At 41.7% G+C, this 18094-nt stretch overlaps 1 protein-coding gene across 2 annotated transcripts in view; it reads right to left on the bottom strand.

The window, feature by feature from the left end:
* The window catches only part of LOC122563227 (receptor-type tyrosine-protein phosphatase R-like), a 94738-nt gene that overhangs the window by 31061 nt on the left and 45583 nt on the right, over window positions 1-18094 (bottom strand). For both annotated transcript variants that reach the window (XM_043716824.2, XM_043716823.2), the window contains one exon: window positions 1307-1484. In XM_043716824.2, the coding sequence (XP_043572759.2) occupies window positions 1307-1484 (178 nt within the window). The remainder of the gene's footprint in view (window positions 1-1306; window positions 1485-18094) is intronic.

The following is an 18094-nucleotide window of genomic DNA, read 5'->3' as shown; positions in this document are numbered from 1 at the left end:
TCAGCTTCAAATAAACATTTTTATTTTAAAATTCAAAGCTGGAAGGCTATTATTAAATGTGAAAACCCTATGAAAGAACTGGTAATGTCATCTATCAATAAAGCAGAGGCCAGGCAGTATGAAATGGTCAGTTGAGCCATATGTGTCTATGAATGAGTGAATGAATGAATGAATGAATGATTTTAATGTCATGAGTATTTTACAGTAGGAATACAATAAAATACAGTGGAAAGCTTTCATTTGTTGCCACTATTTGGCACCACTTTGATTAATTTAAGAATAAGAAACAGGAAAGACATTGCTTAAAGAGAGTCCATCAGTCCTGAGCCAGCTTATCACCACCAATGATACCTGTGCTGCCATCCCTCTTCCAATGCCTCGCTGCCACCCGTGCTGCACCAACTAACATCAGAGTCGCATCTCTTGGTGCTGGGCCCACCTAGTCAATGTCACTGTGATGCCCTTTCCCCACCGCTTCGCCGTCACCAGATCCAGCTCCAACCAACAATGAAGTCACTGATCCTCGGGTGCCATCTTTCACCAATGGTCACTTCTGCTAATGTAACAGCCACCAATTCTGATGCCTATGCTCACCCCAGGAAGGGAAGGGAGGACTCTCTCTAGATCTGTGCTGGGCCCATTCTATTCCATGCTGGGCTCAATCATAGTACGCACTGAACTCATCAAGGTCCAAGTGCAGGGCCCACTCGAGGCCCACACTGTGCTCGCTCAAGGTCATTGGTTAGGCCATAGATTGGATACCTCTGCTATAGGAAAGAGTCACTGACTGCTGCAAAAATTGGCAAAAACCTTGTTTGCCGAAACCAGTTTGGTAAGGAAGTTAGATATGTCATAGGACTGTGAATAATGAAAAACACCAAGTGTTGTCCTAATTCCTATTCTTTATTCAGTCATCTATGAAAATTGTGGTCAATAACATAATTCTTTTCTTTAATCGATGAATTATTTCTTTGTGACTCAATTTTTTGAGTCCTTGTTATCATTCAAGTTTTTATTTCCAAAATACTCTATACAACAATGAAAACCAATAGGTGTTTTAAATAGCACACAAAAACAAAAATTGTTGAAGAAACTCAGCAGGTCTGGCAGCAGCTATGGAGAGGGAAACAAAGTTAACATTTAGAGTCCAATGTCCCTCCTTTAGTGATATGAACAGGTTACCTTGCTGACCTTAATTCCCCCTGCAAGCGGTCTAACCAGACAAGTAGTGCTACAACAACTGCTGCATAAAACAATGTTGCTCAATGCAATCTATTTTTCAACTTATAACTTGAAAATACTTTACCGAAAATTCAGCTTCCAGTGCTTGTATGTTATTCGTGGCTTCTTTGAGTTGTTCCTTGTTTAACACAGAACTGGTGGTTTTGAGGTACAGCAGAGTTATTTCTCGTGGGGTAGACTTGATGGGTTCTATATTACCCAAAGCACTCACATCCAGTGTAAGAGATACATTCGAGCCTCTCCTAAAATGTATAAGAAAGAGAAGGTGTTACATTTACTTAATAGTCATAATGAGCATTTGCTTGGCACTTCTGCACCACTGCCATAACTTGGCAATTCCTCCACTTGTGTGCACAAAAAAGGATTCCTGCTGATTCCTCACTGAAGTGAAATCTGACAAGCAACAAAATCGCCAAGAAAATTCTGCTTTGTTATGTCAAATTGTTAATCTTTTTGACTGTATCATACATTCAAAATAAGAAAAAGAAGTTGGAAATAGAAAGCAAGTTGAGAAATAGAATGAGCATTTCTGTCAATGAATTTCAACTTGTTGAACATGTTGCAGAGTCAACCATTAACTTTGGTGTAGAATATTTCCACCATTCTTTCTTTCTACTTGTTTGAAATAAATATTAAATTGGTTCAGACAGCACCTGGTGATGACAGAAACTTACAAAAGAAACTTAGGTTGGAATGCTATCACTAGAATGACAACACACCCCAGCTACTAAAGGCCAATAGTATGCTGGTTGTCTATGCATGCTCCCTCTCCATGGACAACCAAGCACAGACATAACCACCAAAAAGGTGCAGACACTTGAGCTCCATGATGCCTCCACAACCCACTGCCTGGATGTGTTGAGAATTCTCCTTCCTAGATATTTTCTAATCAATGTATTTAGAGATGCGATTACATATCTCCAGGATGGGTGAGATTTGGAATCCAGACCTCCTGGCTCAGAGGTAGGGGCACTACCATTCTACACTATGTCTAAGGGCCCATTTAATTAACAGTGGTACATGTTCCTAGTGAGTTCTGGTTCATCTTTGAATGGTCAAAAATAAATTGCTTCCTCAGGTACCTGCAGAATGTGTTCACACTGTGTTCACGGTGATGATCTGAGTGAGCTGTAATCATTAAACATATCTTCTTAAACTTGCACTGTTTAGCTATTATCAAAATGAATGAGATTGGTGTAGAAATGCTCTACTGATACAGAGGAGCATCCTTGTTCTGAGTGGGATTTGGAAGTTGTCTAAGAGCTTTGAGAACATTCACCTGTGAGCCTGGTTTGTACTGTACTTCAAAATCATACCCTTAAGTCTTTACAAGTTATGGTCATGGAGATACACCTGTGAGAGGTTTCTAACAAATCATAAACAATTGCTTGTGGTTGTTCTGAACAATGAAATATTTGCTGAATGGATATATTGAAATCTTTTCACTCTGAGACTGAAGTATAAATTTCCCTTTCCATGTTGGTGTACTTTCCCTGAGCTGTCTTGGGATGTGGGTGATGCTGGCTGGACCAGCATTTATTGCCTGTACCTAGTTGCCCTTGAGAAGACAGTGGTGATCTTCCTTCTCAAACTGATACAGTCCATTTAGTATGGATGGACCCAAACTGCCATTAGGAAGGGTGTGTCAAATTCATCACATGCATTGTCTGACTGCATTAAATCTGCAAGCTGTAACATTGCAGGTATCTTTTGAACATTATGCTGGACGACCATAGATGGAAGTTCTTTGGTTTTTTTCCATTTCACATGCTGCTGTTGAAAATTCTGTTGCACTTTGGTTTCCTCTGAGCACTCAAACTTCTTGCATATTGTGGCCATATGTCCTATTATGGGACATAGCTTGCATATATTATGAATTACACGACACCATTTTTTTGGTTGTGGCAATCCACATTTGGCTATTTAGCTGACAGAATTGACAGTTGCAAAAATTATTACAGAGTTGAACACCTGCATATACTGCTGTCCTGCAACAATTGCTTCAAAATTTCATCCTTCTTCGAGCAGTGCATTAATGGTATAATCCTTAGGCTGTCTAGATGTGCGTTTTAGAGGGATTTGATGGATGTTAGATTCAGTGACTAGCTCCATCAGCTTTGCAGGGAAATTAGATGAAAGGAAACCACATTCTGGACGTGTGTGCCCCTATCTACCAATGAATTGATTATTCATAGAGTCACAGAGATGTACAGCATGGAAACAGACCCTTCGGTCCAACCCGTCCATGCTGACCAGATATCCCAACCCAATCTAGTCCCACCTGCCAGCACCCGGCTCATATCCCTCCAAACCCTTCCTATTCATATACCCATCCAAATGCCTCTTAAATGTTGCAATTGTACCAGCCTCCACCACTTCCTCTGACAGCTCATTCCATACACGTACCACTCTCTGTGTGAAAAAGCTGCCCCTTAGGTCTCTTTTATATCTTTCCCCTCTCACCCTAAACCTATGCCCTCTAGTTCTGGACTCACTGACCCCAGGGAAAAGATTTTGCCTATTTATCCTATCCATGCTCCTCATAATTTTGTAAACCTCTATAGGGTCACCCCTCAGCCTCTGACGCTCCAGGGAAAACTGCCCCAGCCTGTTCAACCTCTCTCTGTAGCTCAGATCCTCCAACCCTGGCAACATCCTTGTAAATCTTTTCTGAACCCTTTCAAGTTTCACAACATCTTTCCAATAGGAAGGAGACCAGAATTGCACACAATATTCCAACAGTGGCCTAACCAATGTCTTGTACAGCTGAAACATGACTTCCCAACTCCTGTACTCAATACTCTGACCAATAAAGGAAAGCATACCAAACACTTTCTTCACTATCCTATCTACCTGCGACTCCACTTTCAAGGAGCTATGAACCTGCACTCCAAGGTCTCTTTGTTCAGCAATACTCCCTAGGAACTTACCATTAAGTGTATAAGTCCTGCTAAGATTTGCTTTCCCAAAATGCAACACCTCGTATTTATCTGAATTAAACTCCATCTGCCACTTCTCAGTTCATTGGCCCATCTGGTCAAGATTCTATTGTAATCTGAGGTAACCCTCTTCACAGTCCACTACACCTTCAATTTACGTGTCATCTGCAAACGTACTAATTGTACCTCTTATGCTCGCATCTAAATCATTTATGTAAATGACAAAAAGTAGAGGACCCAGCACCGATCCTTGTGGCACTCCACTGTTCACAAGCTTCCAGTCTGAAAAACAACACTCCACCACCACCTTCTGTCTTCTAACTTTGAGCCAGTTCTGTATCCAAATGGCTAGTTCTCCCTGTATTCCATGAGATCTAACCAAACAATCAAGTTTGTGAGACATGATTTCCCACGCATAAAGCCATGTTGACTATCCCTAATCAGTCCTTGCCTTTCCAAATGAAATAATGTGAATTTAAAAATCTTCTAAAAATTGGAACTATTGTTGTGATCTTTGTGCACAAGAGTTTTATTCTTCACTATATTTTCCTTCCAAAAGTGAGAATATGTTTCACTGTCTTTGTCAATTATTTGTTGATCTATGAAGTGAAGATGAATTATTTCTTTGGAAATTTAAATTCTGATAGAATGTCACTGGACTGCCATTCCATGTTCAAGTTTTTGCTTTCCAACTTTTCCTGCAAGCATTGTACTCCTTAAAAATTGCCTGTATCTGAAGGATCTGTACTGTAGTGTAACACTTTCCATATTTTGTTAGCTTCTCTCTTTATGTTCCTCTCCTTATTGCTGCTTTCGAGATTGCCATTTTCTTTCTCATTATATTTTCTTCTTTTAAAAGAAGTCAGTGAATAATGCCTATACATAGCATTTCTGCAAAGAAATATCAGAGTGACATCACATTGGCCTTTTTTCTGCTTTCGCACTATTTCTAAAGAAAACAAAATAGTGGAATTGACTGTTGACTGTGGACAGGAAAGGCTTAATATTTAGAACATATTTTCTCACATTTTGGGCTGTACTTCAGTCTAGAATCACTTTGACAAATTGGAGCTGTCCTTGGCCTTTTGTACAGTATATATATATATTTAAGTTAGACATACCTTATGTTTCTTTTCTGAGAAAGAGAGAGAGTCTACAAACAACTGTCTGTCTACAGGGGTTGCTGTGCTCCAGTGCAGTTGTAGTCATCAGTTGTGGATATCAGATGTGAACTTTAGCTTCACATTCTGACAGCACCTTTAACTTTGTGAAATTTGCTCAGATAAAGTAAAATTGAAATGTGCCTCCAATACATTTGGATAACCATAAGACAGAAAAGGCTTTCACAGCTGCTACTACAGCAATACCAACCTGCTGTGAATAGCTTTTTGTGCTTAATTCTGTCATCATTTTCTAGAGCTCACTTGCTGTCACTATAATGAGGTTTTCTCTCAGTTACCCCATGTAACATATAGCACAGACACTCAATCTTATCAAGACTTTTGAATTTATGTACACTAATGTGACATCTCAATTTTACATATACTGTCTGGAATATATGCTTGTTTAAATTACAATTACATTATATCCATAGTTGGCTAACTGACTGATCTAGCAGGCTAACTTGCTGACCTACTAACAGATTGATAGTACAGAAAGTAAGATGAAGAACATTGTGTTGGAGCATCACATGTAATGATGGCATTGAGCTGTCTTAAAGTTATACTGTATTTTTGAGATCTGTGCAATAATAAAAGAACCATTGCATTTTGAAGTAAACAAATATCTGTTTTAACATTTCACAGCTTGGGAGGGGTGATATTAACAGTTGGAAATTGCAGCTTCCTTCAATTCTCTCATGCCCAAGAACACTGTTTACCATTCCGAATAAATTTACATGTAAGTTCAGGTCAGTGAGAACAGAATTTTATTTTGCCACTATATGTTTTAACTGTTGCTGACATCTCTCCCACCCTGTCCCCAACCACCACCACGGCCACATCATGTTTTCCTTCAGACTGGTCATATGTCTTGGATGAGCTTCTTTCTTAGAAGTTACTGTGACAGTATATTCTCTCATTTTCTGCACAAAGGAAAGGGTGCAGCCGCAAGGGAAATTTGCCTCTTTTATTGTTGTACAGTAAACCAGACAGTTAAAATGGCTGCCTCATAGCCACAGACAGGAGACGTGGCCAGCACAATGCCTGCCTCCCTGTCGGCAGCATATGGTTCCCTTACAAAAGCAATACTTGGCATTTACTAGAAGAGTGGCAGGTTATAACAGCCAGCCACACTTTTTGTGTTTATATTCAACAAATCTTGGTTTATTGTGTTATCACTTTACACTCTACATGCTGCAGATATTCAGTGCCCTGAATGCAATTGTGTTTTTAGAAAAATCATTCCACAACAATTAAAGAACTTCAAAGCTTTTGTTGAGGACACTGAAAGTCTTTGTGAAGTCCCTGTTATCTCCATTTAAGACTATCAATGATAACAAAATACTGCATTTGATTGATTGATGTAAACATCTCAAGAAACATCTAAATACATGGTCTATCTTCAGATTTCAAAGGAAACAAAATCACACAATGTACTATTTGATAAGATATCATTGATGATATTAGGCTGCATTATGGAGAAATGCATCTTATAACTGGCTTAGCAGCCTGGAAGTTTGTTTGCATTCTGCCAATTCCAATAGGGTGGTGTTGGAAATGGTGAGAAAGTGGAGTAGTGAGGCCTTCTTCCACCTGTAAGATTTTCCTCAAACAACTACCCCAGCATCTCCCTCAACGGGATGACTCCTTCTTTTCTGTTGGCTATGTAGTGGGAAGGTATAGCTTGTCAAATCATCCTTTCACTGACCATTCAGCTGACCCACCTTTCTCAGGGATGGTGGCACGCTGGGACCAAGGGACCTCTGCAGAGTAGGGAGGGACAATCCTATAGGGAATGTCCTAAAATCCCATGGACAATCTGGACATAAGTACAGCATGACTGGCCAATAACAATATTATTAAACCATTTCCAGGTTTTCAAGGTAACTAGCATAACAAGAAATGATGATGACTTGAAAGAAACAACTTAAATTCATTATTTAAAGCGACATTCCAGACTGCAATTTGATAAAATATGGAGTACAACAGAAAAATTCTAAAATGCTGTCCAGATGTTGAAAAAAATGCACTTTGGTTTATTTATTGTGTTGCTGGTCTATCGGGGCCTGCAAGGAGTAATCCTACCCAAGTGAAGGGAATGAAATGAGGAAAGCATGGCTAAAGGTTACCCATGCACTCAGCAACAGGAATGGGGTGCTACAGATGTGGACTCAATGTCAAAAGTGGTTTTGTGAGATAAACAGAACAAGAAAGATGTGGATAGCAAAGGGAAGATGTCACTTTTTTACCTGGAGTATGATATATCATCCCAACGTCTGTACTTAAACTCACTATAAAACATCACTCCTCATTCTAACATACTATCCCTCTTTGTTTATACACTTCCTCACATCCCCATCTTCTTATCCACCTCTGTCACCCACTTGCATCTTTGTGCAATGATATTGCTATCCCTTTTAACCACCCTCAGCAAATATTTGCACTCACTCATTCAAATATGCAAATACTCCAAGTCACTGTGCTCCTGTTTGGTCTCCTCCAAGGAGAGACAGAGCAAAAGGACAGGCAGAGAATGTAGTTGACCCTCTAGTCATAATCAGCATGCTTACTAAGATGGAAACAGAATTGAATATCATGCTGCCTCATGGAATGTAATATTCTTTCATATCAGCAATGAGTGAAGTATGATCTTGTGCATAATGATCAATTAAAAGATTGCTACTTTGATAGCTTGAATTTATATCTTTAAGCTTTTTCTTGAACTTAACCATCTCACTCCTGAAGTAAGTTTCCAACTTCCAAGAGATCACTGACTCAGAACCTGCACCGTCACAAGATACATGCAGACTATGGGCCAGCTCAGATACTCAGACTTACTGGTACTAGGAAGGCAGATTGTTGATTTTCTGATGCTGATTTACACTCGAGCACAAGAGTAGGAACTGACAGCAGGGACAGCAATGTGAGTCCCCAGCAGAATAGAAAGTATGCTCCAAACTTAGCTTAGCTTAATACTAATGCTATGTCTTGGGCACCATCAATGAACAGGATAGTTCTGGAGCAATAACAAACAATGTGTGTTGTGCTACAATATGCGCGCTTGCTGAGAGCGTAGAGGAGTCCATTTCAAGCATGAGTGGCATGTTATTATAAGGCTTGGTGATGATACCTTTACTCAAGGAAATGAAGCATGAAACATAGTGATGAAATGACAGCATACCAGCCCTTACTAATAGCATGAATACTATAATTTTCCAACATAAACAATTTCACAAGCTTGACTGTTCCTCACCTTGTTTATCTGCAGCAAAGTATTCTCCAGCTCATTGCTAGCAATTAGCTGGACCATGAGAAGGATGATGGTGAGAGGAGAAATTGAAACAGGATCTTGGCTCAGAGCATTTCTACTTCTCACCCCACACTCCCAACCCATGTCAGTTCTTGACATGTTGCCTGGCTTTCATTTAGCTGTGCCTGTGTTCACATAGATGCAGATATGGAAGGCTTTTGGAGAACTCTCATAGGCTCCAAAGCCCCAATGATATAGGGCCAAGAACTGCCATGGCAGAGATATGAGAAGCCAGTTTCTATAACAGCTGAATTTGCAACAGTTGCAGCACATGGAACTGCCACTTAAGAGTAAAGATTTATGGTTGCAAAAAACTACGAGTATGGCCGTGTGACATGCATTCTAATGTTTAATTTCTGTTTTATTTTTGAGCTATGTATATATTTCTTATTTCACCACTTTCACAGTTTCCTTATTTTGTTTTTGATTTCTGCTTGGCAAGTGACCTTTCCATTTCTGGGAACGAATTGTCAGCAAACAATGGATGAGTGTGAAAGGGATGGTAGGTTGATTGCAGAAATGTTTCCTTCACATGTCATCAAAAGTTGGGTAGAGGGTAGCTTTATTAGGGGGTGCAATAAATTGTTATTTCATGTGGTTTTCAGATAGGTGAGCTGGTGGAAACTGTGACCCTCACAAAAATGAGGACATCCGGGGAATAACGTGTACTGTGGCAGAAAACTGACCACATCATGTTCCATTTCCTCCTCCACCTCTTTCCCAGAATCATCTGAAGAGATTGTGGGTTCTGCACATTGTTCCTCCCACAGGCACAAACTTCATTACCGCAAAATATTGTGTACATGCATATTTGTGACACTATATCTGGTGTATGCTGAAAGCCACCTCCAGATCTGTCCAGGAACCTGAATCACACCTCCAGCATGCTGTAGGCTTGTTCAGTGCCACATTCATTTGACCTATGGCTTTCACTGTGCTATTCCAAGTCTCTTTGGTTGGGATCCTCATGGCTGTCATCAACCACATTCTGAGGAAGTATCCCTCAAGTCTGAGCAGCAAGTCAGAAATCAGCTTTGAGCTGCTGAGATAACAAGTATAGGAAAGATGGCAAAATAAAAGCATGTAGGTGGAAATCATGCACAAGATCATTTTGTAGTTGGACATTAACTGCACATTGCTGCAGTTGAAGCCGTTACAGTTGATGAGTACTCCTAGGTAGTCTGGGGGTGTTTCAATTGCCATGTGCCTGCTGTCAATGTTTCTCTGGGCATATGGAAAGTTGCAAACCTGAGCACCCACTCACTCTGACTGATGTCATCAAAGCAAAGGCTAGCATCATTGCCAACCTTGGTAAACAATCCATCAGTCATCATGTGTTTGTGGCTTGGCAACTGTGAGATGCTGCAAATGTCAGCAGCAAAGATGTTGAGTGTGTAAAATAACTTTGACAGCCACTGGTAATGGATGGTCACCAGGCCCATTTGGTAATGGGTCTTGCTGTGAGAGGCTGCAGATCTCTGACACTCCCTTACACAACAGCCTGTGTTTCCTGACGCAATTGATATTCTAACATAGAGTCAGAGAGATGTATAGAGTGGAAACAGACCCTTCGGTGTGACTTATCCATGCCAACTAGATATTCTAAATTAATCTAGTCCCAATTGCCAGCATTTGGCCCATATCCCCTTAAAACCTTCCTAGTCACATACCCATTCAGATGCCTTTTAAATGTTGTAATTGTACCAGCCTCCACCACCACCTCTGGAGCTCATTTCATTCACACACCACCCTCTGCATGAAAAGGCTATCCCTTAGGTCTCTTTTAAACCTTTCCCCTTTCACCTTAAACCTGAGCCCTCTAGTTTTGGACTCCCCCACACTGGGGAAACGACCTTGGCTATTCACCCTATCCTTGGCACTCATGATTTTTAAATCTCTATCGTCACCCCTCAGCCTCTGATGCTCTAGCAAAAATAGCCCCAGTCTATTCAGACTCTTTCTATAGCTCAAACCCTTCAGTTCTGGCAACAACCTTGTAAATCTTTTCTGAACCCTTTCAAGTTTCACAACATCTTTCCTATAACTAGGAGATATTGAGGAAACTTTCCTCTCTCTGTAAACTTGCATGCTAGAGATGACCTCTGGTAGTGCACACTTTTCTGCTGATCTATCTCCAGTACAGCTGCAGGTTTCTGAGCAACTGTTGGTGCTGCCTCTGCTCATCCTGATGTTGCTCAACTTGGTCTTCACCTGGTTTCTAAATTAGCACAACTTAAGCTGACCTGATGGATCAGAAATCTGAAATGTAGGTCAGATCATGGTGCAGGTAACAATTCAAAAGTTGTAAAAGCAACATCTCAGCACAAGTGCTGTGAACTAAACCCTTCCCACAAAGAATCAGTAGTGTTGTTTCTTTACATATCAGTTTTATTTTCCTGTCATGTTTCAATATCTTGAATTGCATCTGTTTTCTCATCCGTTTTCAATGCTAAGTTCAGGAAATAAGGGAGACCTGTGGATCCCAGATCAGAATATTGATATCAACAACTTGATTCCCCTGATCAAAGTACAGTATGCAGCCTAACTGTGGAAGTCAGTTGGATGAGAATTGGCTTTCCGTTTATGCACTCTTGTTCCTGAATTAGCTCCACACCTGACTCCAAAGTTCCAGCCATAATAAAATTTGAGAATATTTGCTGACATGCCCAAAGCATTCTCAGAACTCATGTGTAGAGAGTGTGGTGCTGGAAAAGCTCAGCAGGTCAGGCATGTATCCGAGAAGCAGGAGAATTGACGTTTCGGGCAGAAGCCCTTCATCAGGAATGAGACTTGTGGGCCGGGGGCTAAGAAATAAATGGGAGGAGGTGGGGCTGGGGGTGGGGAAGGTAGGAGAGAATGCAATTGGTAGATGAAGGTGAGGGTGTTAGGTCAGAGAGGAAGGTGGAGTCGATAGATGGAAAAGATGATGGGCAGGCCAAGAGGGCAGTACCCAGTTGGAGGCTTGGGACTGGGTTACGGTGGGGGAGGAGAAATGAGGAAACTGGTGAAACCCACATTAATCACATTGGTTGCAGGGTCCCAAGGCGGAAGATGAGGCGTTCTTCCTCCAGGCATTGGGGGTTAGGGTTTGGTGATGGAGGAGGCCCAGGATTTGCATGTCTTTGGTGAAGTGGGAGAGGGAGTTGAAGTGTTCAGCCATGGGACAGTGGAGTTTGTTGGTGCAGGTGTCCCAGAGATGTTCTCTGAAATGATCCGCAAGTTGGTGTCCTGTCTCCCTGATGTAGAGGAGACCATCTTAGGTGCAACGGATACAGTAGATGAAATTTGTGGAGATACAGATAAATTTCTGTTGGATATGGAAGGATCCTTTGTGGCCTTGGGCAGAGGTGAGAGGGGAGGTGTGGGCACAGGTTTTGCACTTCCTGCGGTGGCAAGGGAATGTGCCAGGAGTTGGGTGAGGGCTGGTGGGGGCATGGATCTAACATGGAAGTCGCAGAGGGAATGGTCACTCTGGAATGCTGTTAGGGGTGGGGTGGGAAATATATCCCTAGTGGTGGTGTCTGTTTGGAGGTGGCAGAAGTGGTGGAGGAGGATGTGATGTGTACGGAGGTTGGTGGGTAGAAGGTGAGGACCAGGGGTTTCTGTCCTTGTTACATTGGGAGGGGTGGGGCTCAAGAGTGGAGGTGCAGAAAGTGGAGGAGATGTGCTGGAGGGCATCTTCAACCATGTGGGATGGGAAATTACAGTCTTTGAAAAAGGAAGCCATCTGGGATTTTCTATGGTGGAATTGGTTATCCTGAGAACAGATGCCGCAGAGGCAGAGGAATTGGGAATAATTTTGTCTCCCCGATATAGAGGAGACCAATCGGGTACAACGGATACAGAACACCAACTTGCAGATTGTTTCAGAGAACATCTCTGGGACACTCGCACCAACCAACCTCACCGTCATGTGGCTGAACACTTCATCTCCCCCTCCCAATCCACGAAGGACGTGCAGATCCTGGGCCTCCTCCATCACCAAACCCTAACCACCTGATGCCTGGAGGACGAACTCCTCAACTTCCGCCTTGGGACCCTGCAACCATGCGGGATTAATGTAGATTTCACCAGTTTCCCCATTTCCCTTCCCTCCACCTTATCCCAGTCCCAAGCCTCCAATTTGGCACCGCCCTCTTGACCTGTCCATCATCTTTCCCTTCTATCTGCTCCACCCTCCTCTCCAATCTATCACCTTCTGCCCCATGTTCATCTACCTATTGCATTACCAGCTACTTTCCCCCCACCCCCACCCCTCCCATTTATCTCTCAGTCCCCCCGGTCGAACAAGCCTCATTCCCGATGAAGGGCATATGTCCGAAACGTCAATTCTCCTGCTCTTCGGGTGCTGCCTGACCCGATGCTCTTCCAGCGCCACACTCTCGACTCTGATCTCCAGAATCTGCAGTCCTCATTTTCCCCTCAGTACTCATGTGCCAAATGTAGATATGCAGAACCGCTCCCAGTGACATCATTCTATTCCAGTTGCTCTTACTTATTCTGCTTAATTGGGTGCCACCATGATTTTTTTTACTAGCAGGGCATTTCCCAAATTATGCAATGCATAGTGATTTCTGTATGCGCAATATAAAAGTTTTGAGAGTGTCAGGAGACACAGCCTTAAATTTTCCCCCAGACAGACTGTGAGAAATGGAACTGAACGTGTGACATCACCTATTGTAAATCCAAAAACATTTTGTTTTGGAAAGCAAGGAGAAGCAAAGGGCTTTGGTTGTCCAAGCACATAAATTATTAATTGCCAGTGCATAGGTACATCATGTAGTCAAAAAGGCTTATGGAATGTTGATTTTCATTCCATGGGAACTGCAACACAAAAGAAAGGATGTTCCCTTCATTTTTACAAAGCCTTGGTTAAACCCAACTGGAGTATTGATTGCACTGTGCCTCTGAAAATAGCACTGGGGGCAGTACAGCCTAAAATTGCCAGAATAGTACCAGGGCTTCAAAGATCAATAACTCGCATAGGTTACATTACATAAATTTGTTTCCATTTTTAGTTCAGTTGTGAAATGATCCTGTTGAGGTGGTTTGAACGATAAAGGAATTCGAAAGTGTGTGTACAAGGAAACTATTTCCTTTAGTAGCATATTTCAGAACGATGGAGGCATATTATTAAAGTTTAAGCTCAGCCTTTTAATTGTAAAATGAAGAAGCTTTTTGCACCAAATAGTAGAAAATATAGAACTTTCTACAAAAAGCTGTAGGTAGTAAATCAATTGAAATTTACATTTGTTTTGAAAAGCATACTCCCTCCCACGTCCAACCCTAAATCAACACTCAGCTTTGTTTGGCGATATGTAAAGAAATTTATCTCCTATATACAGCACAAACAGGCAACATGTTCACTAACATTGACAAAATATTCCTTGATACAATTATGAGTATTAACTTGTTAAATTTTGTTTACTATCATTAAAGATATCAACAAAATCAGAACCTTATAGTAACCCAATTTTAAATAGCTGAAAATTACATTCAGAAAATATACTAACCTAACTAACCACTTAACCATAGCACACTCAATGGGCTAAAGGGTCTGTTTTGATGCTGCAGAGTCCTCTAGATTGATTACAGTAGTCAGTTCCTTGTAATTTAAAATAAATCATCCCAAAACCTTTCAATATGTAGCCGTTCATAGGCCTAGAAAATCCAGTATAATTTTTGGAATCTACTTAAACCTTGAAATGAAGTATAATTAACAGAGTTTCCTGTGCTAACTAATTCACTCTGGGGACAGGGACAGTGACTATTTGTGAGTAGAGCCTGATTCTTGAATCATATTTTTAAAACTAACAAAGAAGATTACAGGAACTTTATTTTGTGAATACAATTTGCTTTTAAAATAGCCTGACTCTTTCTGCTGATTGCATCAAAATTGAGTGAATTCGAGCAGAAACAAAATAGGTGAATTTCTTTGATGCTTTTTTAATTTAGGTTTTGTTCACTACTGGTATTCCTGTAGTTTCATGACTATATTGTTATGATAATGGTAAACACAGGCTATTGATATTATTGACATGATTTGAAGTTAATACCTTCATGGACTAAAGTAAATTTCATAAAAGAGATATACCTAAAATGGCTGCTGTGATCACTTGACCATGTTGAACCAAACTCATGAAACTGTCAGTAAATAAGGATCATTCCGAACTGAAATTAATATCACTATAAAAGGTACTGGGACTCAATATTTTGGAAAATTGCAACCAGTGCATGCGCTATCTCTGTTGCTATCTCTTTTGGGATCCTAGGATGCAAGCCGTCAGGGCCAGGAGACATATCTGCCTTTAGCCACTTTAGTTTGTCGAATACTACTTCTTTACTACTTCAGGTTCCTGTTTGATGACTGTAATAATCCAAGGTTGCACTGCTACAGGCAGATTTCAAAAGTGAATTCAACCCAGCTACTGTCTCTAGAAGAACAACCGGCTTAGTCTCAATTTCTTTTAATTGGAGCACTGAGACCACTAAGCTCAACCTGAAGAAAGGCAAGCCATCAAACTTCACTGCATATTCCTTTTACACTTTTAGGACTCTAATGGTCCTCTTCTCTTCATTTTGTAATCCGTATTTAGACCATAAGACCATAAGACATAGGAGCGGAAGTAAAGCCATTCGGCCCATCGAGTCCACTCCGCCATTCAATCATGGCTGATGGGCATTTCAACTCCACTTACCCGCATTCTCCCTGTAGCCCTTAATTCCTTGTGACATCAAGAATTTATCAATTTCTGCCTTGAAGACATTTAGCGTCCCAGCCTCCACTGCACTCTGTGGCAATGAATTCCACAGGCCCACCACTCTCTGGCTGAAGAAATGTCTCCGCATTTCTGTTCTGAATTTACCCCCTCTAATTCTAAGGCTGTGTCCACGGGTCCTAGTCTCCTCGCCTAACGGAAACAATTTCCTAGCGTCCACCCTCTCCAAGCCATGTATTATCTTGTAAGTTTCTATTAGATCTCCCCTTAATCGTCTAAACTCCAATGAATACAATCCCAGGATCCTCAGCCGTTCCTCATATGTGAGACCAAGCATTCCAGGGATCATCTGTGTGAATCTCCGCTGGACACGCTCCAGTGCCAGTATGTCCTTCCTGAGGTGTGGGGTCCAAAACTGGACACAGTACTCCAACTGGGGCCTAACCAGAGATTTATAAAGTCTCAGTAGCACATCAGTGCTTTTATATTCCAACCTTCTTGAGATAATTGACAACATTGCATTCGCTTTCTTAATCACGGACTCAACCTGCATGTTTACCTTTAGAGAATCCTCAACTAGCACTCCCAGATCCCTCTGTACTTTGGCTTTACGAATTTTCTCACCATTTAGAAAGTAATCCATGCTTCTATTCTTTTTTCCAAAGTGCAAGACCTCGCATTTGCTCACATTGAATTCCATCAGCCATTTCCTGGACCACTCCTCCAAACTGTCTAGATCCTTCTGCAGCCTCCCCACTTCCTCAATCCTACCTGCCTGTCCACCTAACTTTGTATCATCGGCAAACTTCGCTAGAATGCCCCCAGTCCCTTCATCCAGATCATTAATATATAATGCGAACAGCTGCGGCCCCAACACTGAACCCTGCAGGACACCGCTTGTCACCGGCTGCCATTCCAAAAAAGAACCTTTTATCCCAACTCTCTGCCTTCTGTCAGACAGCCAATCCTCAATCCATACCAGTAGCTCACCTCGAACACCATGGGCCCTCACCTTGCTCAGCAGCCTCCTGTGTGGCACCTTATCAAAGACCTTTTGGAAGTCTAGGTAGACCACATCCACTGGGTTTCCCCGGTCTAACCTACTTGTTACCTCTTCAAAGAACTCCAACAGGTTAGTCAGGTACGACCTCCCCTTACTAAATCCATGTTGACTTGTTCTAACCCGACCCTGCTCTTCCAAGAACTTAGAAACCTCATCCTTAATGATGGATTCTAGAATTTTACCAACAACCAAGGTTAGGCTAATTGGCCTATAATTTTCCATCTTTTGCCTTGATCCTTTCTTGAACAAGGGGGTTACAACAGCGATCTTCCAATCATCCGGGACTTTCCCTGACTCCAGTGACTTTTGAAAGATCTCAACCAACGCCCCCGCTATTTCCTCAGCCACCTCCCTCAGAACTCTAGGATGTAACCCATCAGGGCCAGGAGATTTATCAATTTTAAGATCTTTTAGCTTTTCTAGCACTTTCTCTTTTGTAATGGCAACCATACTCAACTCAGCCCCCTGACTCCCTTTAATTGTTGGGATATTACTCATGTCTTCCAATGTGAAGATTGATGCAAAGTACTTATAAAGTTCTCCAGCTATTTCCTTATCTCCCATCACTAGGCTTCCAGCATCAGTTTGAAGTGACCCAATGTCTACTCTTGCCTGTCGTTTGTTTCTTATGTATCGAAAGAAACTTTTACTATCATTTCTAATATTACTGGCTAGCCTACCTTCATATTTGATCCTCTACTTCCTTATTTCTCTCTTTGTTATCCTCTGTTTGTTTTTGTAGCCTTCCCAATCTTCTGATTTCCCAGTGCTCTTGGCCACTTTATAGGATCTCTCTTTTTCTTTGATAGATTTCCGGACTTCCTTTGTCAGCCATGGCTGTCTAATCCCTCCCTGGATAATCTTTCTCTTCTTGGGGATGAACCTCTGTACAGTGTCCTCAATTTTACCCACAAACTCCTGCCATTTTTGTTCTACTGTCTTCCCTGCTAGGCTCTGCTTCCAGTCTATTTTCGTCAGTTCCTCTCTCATGCCCTCATAATTTCCTTTATTTAACTGTAACACCATTACATCCGATTTTGCCTTCTCTCTTTCAAACTGCAGACTGAACTCTACCATATTATGATCGCTGCTTCCTAAGCGTTCCCTTACTTTAAGATTTTTTATAAACTCTGGTTCATTACATAGCACTAGGTCCAGAATAGCCTGCTCCCTTGTGGGCTCCATGACAAGCTGTTCCAAAAAGCCATCCTGTAAGCATTCCATGAATTCCCTTTCTTTGGATCCACTGGCAACATTATTTACCCAGTCCACCTGCATATTGAAGTCTCCCATGATCACTGTGACCTTGCCTTTCTGACATGCCTTCTCTATTTCCCGGTACATGTTGCGCCCTGGTCCTGATCACTGTTAGGAGGTCTGCACATAACTCCCACTATGGTTTTTTTGCCTTTGTGGTTCCTCAATTCCACCCACACAGACTCCACATCATCCGACGCTATGTCATTCAGCACCATAGATTTAATTTTGTTCTTAACTAACAAGGCAACCCCGCCCCCTCTGCCCACCTCCCTGTCTTTTCGATAAGTTGAAAACCCTTGGATGTTTAACTGCCAGTCCTGACCCCCCTGTAACCACGTCTCTGTGATGTCTACCACATCATAATCATTCACGATGATCTGTGCCATTAGTTCATCTGCTTT

Source organism: Chiloscyllium plagiosum, unplaced genomic scaffold (genome assembly GCF_037043375.1).
Source record: "Chiloscyllium plagiosum isolate Xiang-an unplaced genomic scaffold, Cpla_swu_hap1 HiC_scaffold_26, whole genome shotgun sequence".
NCBI classification, from domain to species: domain Eukaryota; kingdom Metazoa; phylum Chordata; class Chondrichthyes; order Orectolobiformes; family Hemiscylliidae; genus Chiloscyllium; species Chiloscyllium plagiosum.
The sequence above is the reverse complement of the archived record's forward strand: the minus strand, read 5'-3'. Positions and strand labels throughout refer to the sequence as shown.